This window comes from Lactuca sativa, chromosome 4 (assembly GCF_002870075.4).
Source record: "Lactuca sativa cultivar Salinas chromosome 4, Lsat_Salinas_v11, whole genome shotgun sequence".
Lineage (NCBI taxonomy): Eukaryota > Viridiplantae > Streptophyta > Magnoliopsida > Asterales > Asteraceae > Lactuca > Lactuca sativa.
Genome location: NC_056626.2, coordinates 91,160,685 through 91,170,151, shown reverse-complemented (window position 1 = coordinate 91,170,151; position 9,467 = coordinate 91,160,685). Strand labels below are relative to the sequence as shown.

At 37.2% G+C, this 9,467-nt stretch overlaps 1 protein-coding gene across 1 annotated transcript; it reads right to left on the bottom strand.

The window, feature by feature from the left end:
* Nucleotides 1-4,923: 4,923 nt before the first annotated feature.
* Nucleotides 4,924-5,762, bottom strand: LOC111887361 (uncharacterized). Its single transcript, XM_023883528.1, has 2 exons — nt 5,270-5,762; nt 4,924-5,150 (listed from the first exon to the last, which is right to left on the bottom strand). The coding sequence occupies exons 1-2, from the start codon at nt 5,760-5,762 to the stop codon at nt 4,924-4,926; spliced, it is 720 nt and encodes a 239-aa protein (XP_023739296.1).
* Nucleotides 5,763-9,467: the final 3,705 nt, after the last annotated feature.

Here is a 9,467-nt window from a genome sequence, read left to right as displayed (position 1 = left end):
TGGGGAGGATATAAACCGGATGCTTGTCACCGTCAAGCCAACTGTACGAGTCATTTCCCGAACTGGCCAACATCTCCGCTCGCGCAAGATCTAAACAATCCAGTAGGAAGTTGGGCTGGTAGTAGCCAACGGGCAAGTAATGGGGGAGGGGAAGTCTAGGCTGACGACTCGGCCTATGATGGTAATAAACCCCCAATATGGATTTCTCCGGTGGTGCACTAACGAACGGCCTTGCATTTATCGAGGAAAAATGTGGAGAAATCAAGTTCACCACCCCGTGACATGCAGTGTAGAAAGAAGAGCTCACATCTATTTATTTGACCCGACTCGAGGTGACCGAAGATGCTTGTGGTGAGAATTTTGTGAGCAATTCGCCAACAAGGATGAACTATATGTTTGGACCTTTGGCGGATCGAATTGAACGTGTCGAAACCAGTTATTTTTGACCAAAAACGTGTGTTGGGAGAACGCATGAAGCTGATGTACTCTTGAGAACGGATGGTTATCGCGTTTGTGCGATCAACTCCCATGATGGAATTCAGTCGTCCGTATGAGAGCTGATGACTTTGACCTTGTAATTGGAAAGTGAGGAATTGGGCTTCATGATCTACAGCGAAGGTGGACAAGAATTCTAGAGTGGGCTCTTCATAGGTCCTGTCACATGGATTAAGAAAACCACCCTAACACATCACACAGAACATAGTGCCTACACCGACGCGTACCCCAAGCTTCATCATTGACTCTTCGTGGTAAAACTTTGTGGGTCGGACTAGACGTTCGCGAAGGTTAGACCGATATGTTTTGATTTCTGCTTTTTTAAGGGAAGGATCACTTCCCTCGTTTCCGCTTTTCTTTCGTTTTCCGGTGGCTTTTTGTGAAGTTATGACGACATCCTTTCGCGAGTTAGGATCTACGAATGATCCATGTATGTGTGCACGCGTTGTAGTTTTGCCCATTTTTAAGACCTAAAATAACCAAAACAATCCACCAAAGTAATCTCTCCCTCACCACTCTCAAAATAATATAACAACGTTTAAATCGAACACAAACAATTCCAATAAATAATTGCACCAAACTTTTGACAATTCAAAACGGTTTAAACAACACCACTCAGTTCCATTTGACAATTCCAACAAAAATTCGGCAGCATTTCTAGTCAATGTGAACAAATCCGAACTGAAGTTTAAACACTTTTCAATCAAGTTTCCAAGCAAAATTGACCAACGTCAACCATTCTCAAAGCAATCTTTCTAAATAATCCGGGTAATAACTAACGATCATAGGCAATTTTCAAAGCATAATTGGTTGCAATTATTGTATTAAATTAATGCAATGTAATAAAAGCCAACGAAAGAAGATACCTGATTCGATCGTTTTCATCCCCAAAAATTGAACTTGAACCTAAAATCTGCTACCGTGCACCCCAAGCTTAGTGGTTGTTCATGGGTGCCAAAATACAAGACTTATTTAATAAAAAAATATTTTCAAATTGATTCTTGCAAAAACTCCGACGGCGGCTCATGGTGGCTCAAAATTTCCGGCGAATTTTTTTTGTGAGAAATTGTGGTTTCGTTTGGTTAGACGTATAGAGCTTGGAAAAAGAAATACTTTGGTGGTGTCGAAATCGCGAGAGGTGGCCGGAAAGCAGCGAGGTGGTGGTGGTGGTGGCGCCCCCAATTCCGAAAACAGATCGGGAAATATTTTGGGTGAGGTTTGTAGAAGAGGAAAAATGGTGAAGAATGGCGGTGGTCTCGCGGGATTCTGACCGTAGAACTCTGAGAATCAAGTTTTTGTGGGGAGTGGGTTTTTCTGTTCTTGAGCTCTAAAGAGGAAATGATGGAAGTTTTGTAGGGTTTAATGAAGAAGAAGAGTGGCTAGAGTTTTAATCTATGGTCAATTGAGGTCAACACCCGGTTAATGTTAGTCAACTCATTAAAACACATGGTCAACGAAAGTTAAAGCTGAGTCAACAAAATTGGTCTTGGTCATTGGCGTGTGCACGGAGCGTGCAAGGCAGCACGCGGCGGCGCAAGTCTCTCAGGGTGAAGGGGTTCATTTCGATTCGAGTGTTTCAAGCATCAGGTATACCCGTGCAGACATGCCGCGTATGGGCACGCAGACGGGTAAGAGGGGCGCGCAAGGGGCGCATAGGTGTGCGCGGGAAAGACATGAAAGCACAATGCTTTCCAAAAATGCCCTTCTTTAATGTCTTTGGCAAGACATCCTCCTAGCTTGCTTCAACACCTCGGGACATCCAAATGGATGATTCAAGAGCATTAGCATTGAAACCTTCATAGAATGGCTTCAAACGGTGCCCATTGACTTTGAAAATTTGTCCCGTTTCTTCACTTTGAATGTGTAATGCTCCATGGTCAAAAGTTTTTATTACAACAAAAGGCCCAATCCACCTTGATCTTAACTTGCCCGAAAATAACTTCAATCGTGAATGGTAAAGTAAGACCCTATGTCCCGGTTCAAAATGCTTCCTGGTGATGGACTTGTCATGGAAAAGCTTCGTTTTCTCCTTGTAAATTCTCGAGTTTTCATAAGAGTCATTTCTTAATTCTTCTAACTCTTGAATTTGAAGCTTCCTATGTCTTCCCGCCTCATCAAAATTGAAATTGCATTGCTTGACCACCCAAAATGCACGGTGCTCTAGTTCCAAGGGAAAATGACATGGCTTTTCAAAAACCAATCTAAATGGAGACATGCCTATCGGCGTCTTGTAAGCGGTCCGGTAGGCCTATAAGGCATCATCAAGCCTCAAACTCCAATCCCTTCTTGTTGGGTTCACCGTTTTCTCAAGGATGCACTTCACTTCCCGATTTGAGACCTCTGTTTGACCGTTTGATTGAGAGTGGTAGGCGGTAGAAACACGGTGGGTCACATTGTACTTCTTCAATAAAGCCTCCATCATCTTGTTGCAAAAATGCATCCCTCTATCACTAATCAAGGCCCTAGGCACAACAAATCTCACAAAAATATTAGACTTTAAAAACTCGATAACCATTTTGGCATCATCCGATCTTGTAGCTTTGGCATCAACCCATTTAGAAACATAATCAACCACGAGTAAGATGTAAATGTTGCCGAATGAGACAGGAAATGGGCCCATAAAATCAACCCCCCATACATCAAAAACTTCACAAAAAAGGATTAGATTTTGTGGCATTTGGTTCTTTTGAGAGATATTCCTTGTCCTTTGGCATCATTCACAACTTTTATAAAATAGATAACAATCACTTGAAATGGTTGGCCAAAATAATCCACATTCAAGAACGTTTCTCAAAGTTCGATTAGGTCTGAAGTGTCCCCCCACAAGCAAATTCATGAAAAAATTGCAAAATGGATTGATGTTCTTGTTGGGGCACACATCTCCTAATGATTTGATCTGGATAATGTTTCCACAAGTAAGGTTCATCCCACACATAGTATTTTGCATAATTTTTCAATTTTTCTTTTTGAGCATGTGTGAATGTGTCGGGATACCTAGATACCTTTTCGTGACCAAAAAGTTAATGATGTCGGCATACCAAGGAATAGATTGAGTAAGGGAACAGAGACATTCATCTGAAAACTCGTCTGGCAATGGGAGAGGAGTTTCATTTGAAGTGATCAGGCTTAGATGATCGAAAACAAGATTTTCGCATCCACTCTTGTCCCGAATTTCCAAATCAAATTCTTGCAATAGTAAGATCCACCGGATGAGTCATGGCTTTGCATATTTCTTTGTCATCAAATACTTGAGAGCTACATGATCCGAATACACAATAACTTGGTGCCAAGTGGATATTGCTTAAACTTCTCTAGAGCGAACACTATAGCCAATAGCTCCTTCTCCATGGTAGAGTATTTGCTTTGAGCATTGTCTATCGTTCTTGATGCATAGTAGATCACATGGGAGGCTCTTCCATTCTTTTGACCCAAAATGGCGCCTATAGCATAGTTGTTTGCATTACACATGATCTTAAATGGGAGATCCCAATATGGTGCTTATATGATGGGGGCAGATGTAAGCAACTCCTTGAGCTTGTCAAAAGATTCTTTGAACGCCTCATTGAACTTAAAATCAACCTCCTTTTGCAAGAGTCGGAACATTGGTCTTGTTATATTTGAGAAATCCTTGATGAAGCTTCGGTAGAAACCCGCATGACCTAAAAAAGAACGGAATTCCCGAACACAATTCAGGTAAGGTAAGCTTTGAATAACATCAATTTTTGCTTTATCTACCTCGATTCCTCTCTTCAACACAATGTGACCCAAAATAAGAACTTGACTCACCATAAAATGACATTTTTCAAAATTTAAAACCAAATTCATTTCAATGCATCTTTTCAAAATCTTGGTGAGATTAGTCAAACATTCTTGAAAGAAGTTTCCATATACCGTAAAATCATCCATAAAGACTTCAATTATGTTTTTAACATATTCCAAGAAAATACTAACCATGCAATGTTAGAAAGTGTTCGGGGCATTACACAATCCAAATGACATTATTCGGTATGCAAAAGTGCCAAATGGACATGTAAAGGTTATCTTTTCTTGGTCTTCCAGTGCCACAGGGATTTGGTGAAAACTAGAATACCCATCTAGACAACAATAATGAGACTTCCAAGACAACCTTTCTAACCTTTGGTCAATGAAAAGCAATGGAAAATGGTCTTTTCTTGTGCTTGCATTGAGTTTTCGGTAGTCAATACATACTCTCCACATGTTTTCCACACGAGTGGGGACCATAATACCTTTGTTGTTCTCGACCACCATGATTCTCGTCTTTTTGGCACTACTTGCACCGGGCTCACCCACTTGCTATCTGAGATTGGATAGATCATCCCCACATCAAGGAGATTCAATATCTCTTTCTTGACTACTTCCATCATAGGCATATTCAATCTTCTTTGTGCATCCCGGCTTGGATTGCATTCATCTTCCATCAAAAACAAGGGAAGGTGGTAACTTTGTATGAGTTGGAGGCAACTCAACTTGATTGACATCAAACCTTGTGGATTTCTTCACTTCCAAATTGTTGAACAACTTCTCAACTTCCAGATCTAGAGAATAAAGCTTCAATTTCTCGGCTAGCTTCCCATAATCGAACCCTTTGCTTAAAATAATCTCCAACATGTCACTATTAGACAACTCAAACAATTCTTGGGTTAGTGGTTCAACAACATCAAAAAATACAAAGATGAAACATCACTAGGATATCTCATAGCATCATAAATATTAAAGCTTATTGTTTCACCATCAAATTCCACTGTTAACCTACCGGCATACACATCAATCTTTGTTCTACCCATTTTCAAAAACGGTCTTCCAAGCAAGATTAGAGCCAATTTGGAGGAAACTTGTTCCTCTAAATCAATCACATAGAAATCCGTCGGGAAGACCAATTGATTCACTTGCACCAAAACATCTTCTACAACACCTCTAGGAAAAACACTTGATTTATCCGCAAATAAAATTATGACACCGGTTTCATTTAAAGGGCCAACATTTAACGATTCATATACCAAATAGGGCATGACATTAATAAAAGAACCAAGATCAAGCATGGCACTACTAAAAGTTACATCCCCTATCTTGCAAGGAATCGTAAACATTCCCGGATCTTTGCATTTAGGTCGAAGTTTTCTTTGCAAAACTGCGGATGCATTTTCATTCATTGAAATCTTTTCATTCCCTTTCAATTTTCTTTTATTGGTGCAAATTTCTTTCAAAAATTTTGCGAGCTCTAAACACCTGAAAGGTTCCATACTCATGTTCATATGAAGTCGGTCTTACCATGTATCGTGGTTAATTTGAATGGTCCATTAGTGCAAACTAATTCAAACATATATTCCCATCACCCAATGATGTATTATTCATCTATCTTGATAAACAAGATTTGCATTTATCAAGGTTAAATGATATCCAAAATTCGATCCAACTGGATACTTGGTAATGCACTTCTCATTTATATATCCAAGACTATGATTCCACAATACACTTCACCCAAACCTTTTTTATGTATTTGAATCAGTACGTATTGTGGTCAATCTGAACGATCCATTAGGCAAACTAATTTCAACAGATATTCACACAATAATACATCTTATTCAAATATTTGAATCAACTTTGAGCTATTGTTACTATTAGCTTCATAGATTTCATGACTTTCTTTTAACATATTAGAATGCTCCACGTTAAATAATTCAGAACTATCTCATGAATCATAGTATAAACAATTTCAATTATAATACCACAGACTAAGCATTTGGTAAAAGATTTGTCTTTTGATCCTATGAATAGTATCAAGGGCTTGGCATTCATGATCAAATTATCTTCTCCATGTTTCAGTCTCCTTACTTCATTTTATTTACTACATTCTTGCAAATGTCAGTACACAATCCTTAGTAAAACACTCAATGATTGGAAGTAATGTTCCAATGACATTAAAAATCCATATATTTGATTGAACACCAAGACTAGGAGAACTAGTTATCTTTTGATCCTATGGAAAGTAGCAAGGGCTCGTGATCCATGATCAAATTTAACTTCTTCATGTTTCATTCCTTTCACCTCAAATATAGATTTTGGCATGTATGTTTTCTAAGTCCTTTCTTGTTATGGAAATGAATAGCTATCAGAACATGTCTCAAAATAAGCCTTCTTTTGTCGTTGGCATTTAGGCCTAGATTAGGTATACCAACACTAATCGCCTTTTAATCCATGGACAATTGGCTTTCTTCTTATTGACACTTCTATTCATGATAGTAAAAATATGGGAGTCTTTTGAAGTTTGAGTTTCTATGATTGATCATGTTAGTTCCAAAAGGAAACCTCAACATGCTACACAACTCCTTTCATGGACATTCCAAGTTGTCCATATCAAAATCAGAATGAACTGATCATATGTATGTGTTAGCTAGTCAACTAACCTTCGTTAACTCCTAACTCAAGGAAATTCCATTTTACTTCAATATGTCAATTTACAACGTACATTTGATAACTGCTCTTTCTAATAGTTTAGAATGCAATGATTGGATGAACCTTAGGAATAACATTGTCAAAGGCATGATCTTTCCTTTCGTTTATGAGAACTATTCCTAAACTATGAATTTGGAGAAGATTGATCATCCTAGCAGCTAATCCTTTCAAAGGTTTTAAAGTAGTAGACTTTAGTGGATAAGGTTATAGACATCATTCAATACCAATTTCCATTATAGTCTGTTTTACTTATCCTTAGAAAATAATTATCGTAAATAAAATTATTTTAGAAGGCTAGGATCCATATTTGGCTTCATGATGTGTAAATGGATGTTGTAAACACACCATAAAGTTATTTAGGTAGGCAAAACCCTTTGCCAATTTCGATTACTACGAAATTCCTAGATCTTTGAGATTCATTGACTATCAATGGCATGTTAATCTCGGATTATGTTTATCTCAAATTCAATGACAGGGTCACCGTGGATCACTAAATAGATGGTGAATCGACCATACAAAATCGTGTGGTCCCCAACTCAAGTTACACTTGAGATTCGCGAGTTACACATCATTCTCTACCTATACTCTCAAATTGATGTGTCGGTTAACCACACGAGCTCCATCAACAAGTTATAAAGAGAATGTGCAACTTTTATGGATAACATAAGATTCACATTAAATAGATTGTGAATTAACCATGCAAAATCGCATGGTCCCTGGCTCAAGTTACGCTTGAGATTTGTGAGTTCCATATCATTCTCAAATCTACTCTAGATTCATGTTCCGGTTAACCACACGAGCTCCACCAACAAAGTATAAAGAGAATGTGCAATTTTCAAGGATAATATGAAACTCGCATTCTATTAATAAACGGGGTTTTGTTTTATATTTGTATTTATAATACTTTTTTATTGAACATTATCACTTCAAACCCTTTCGGTAACTCCATTCTCAAAATGCAATAGGGCGGTAAGGGTGGTAAGCGCGAAGCATATTAAAGACCGACCTCATTAGGAATCATAGAGACCTCCTCAAACCCCTACATGAAAATGGGTGAGCCTAGTCATGGTAAGACTGAATATGTCGATATTTAAAACATGCGAGGACACATGTTGTAACTTTCTTATATATATAATAGATACAATTCGAATATATATAAATACAATGAGTAAATTTAAAACTCTTTAAATTTAGTTGTCTATTATTAATTCTAATTAGTTGCGAGTACGTAATGTAACACTTAATAAAACATGAGGGGTTAATATTCAAATTTATAAATTTCTATTGTAAATAACATTAAATATTTAAGTTCTCTATTTAAATAATAAATATTCAAATTTAAATAATAGTATTTAAATAATATTTATCAATTTTCCAGATTTAAAATATTACAAATTTGGTATTTACCTATATTTAATAAATCTTCAAATTTGAAAAATAATTAAAAAAAAAAAAAAACATGGAAACCCTAATCTAGGCTGGACACGTCGTGAGCATAAACCCTTCACGTCATGAGCTACGACAACGGTTTTTTCAGTTACGAATTTTCCAAATTTTCTTCCTTCATTCATTCTCAAACAATCATTTACAGAAAATATGGATATAGGGTGAATGTAATCATGAACCAATGGCTATGATACCACTAGGTTTTCTATGCATCAAATACACTTTAAACTATGTAGCGAAAAAATCGAAACAACGATATACCTAAGTGTACATGAAACCTATGGATCTATGGTTTCATGCTAATTACATCGACCCTAGAAAACAAAAATACAAAGAAGAAAAACATACCTCTTATGTAGCCCTTGATCTCCATGCTTGAGATCTTTATCCTCCATGAAGTTGCTTGGATGAGAGGATCCAAACCAGAATCTCTCTAGTGGTATCACACCTAATGACACCAAAGAGTGGAATAAAAATAACTAGGAGAAGGGTCAATTTCACATACGCTAAGAGGGTTTAAAATTGTCTCTAAGAGGGGGAGAAAGAAAGGTTGGCGAAACTTCATGCCAAGTTTCAAGGAAGAATGAAATCCTTAAGGCCATATTTATAGCCTTGGATACCTTCTTAGGTTTTGTATTCCTTACCATGTGGGATGAGAGCCTAACCACGAAATTCACTCCTTTTCCCATGTAGGATGGAGTGATTTTCATCCAACCCTAATTCCATAAGGGTTCTGGAACATTCCTGATTAACCAACTATCGATTAATGAATATTCAACCCTTTAATTAATTAAATTATTAATTAATTCCCAAAATATATTTCCAATTAGTTTCCAATTAATTATTAACCATAATAATTAATAAACCAATTTCTCCTTTATTTATTCTACTCGATTTGGGTCTTGATGGCAACCCAAAAGGACCTTGTCATTATTAGAAATATTATCAATAGTTAATGAACTTGGACACTATTTCCAATAATACTCATCCATGAAACTTCCACCAACCCTGCAACACTCGTGTATGCTAATCATACATAATACTAGATCCTA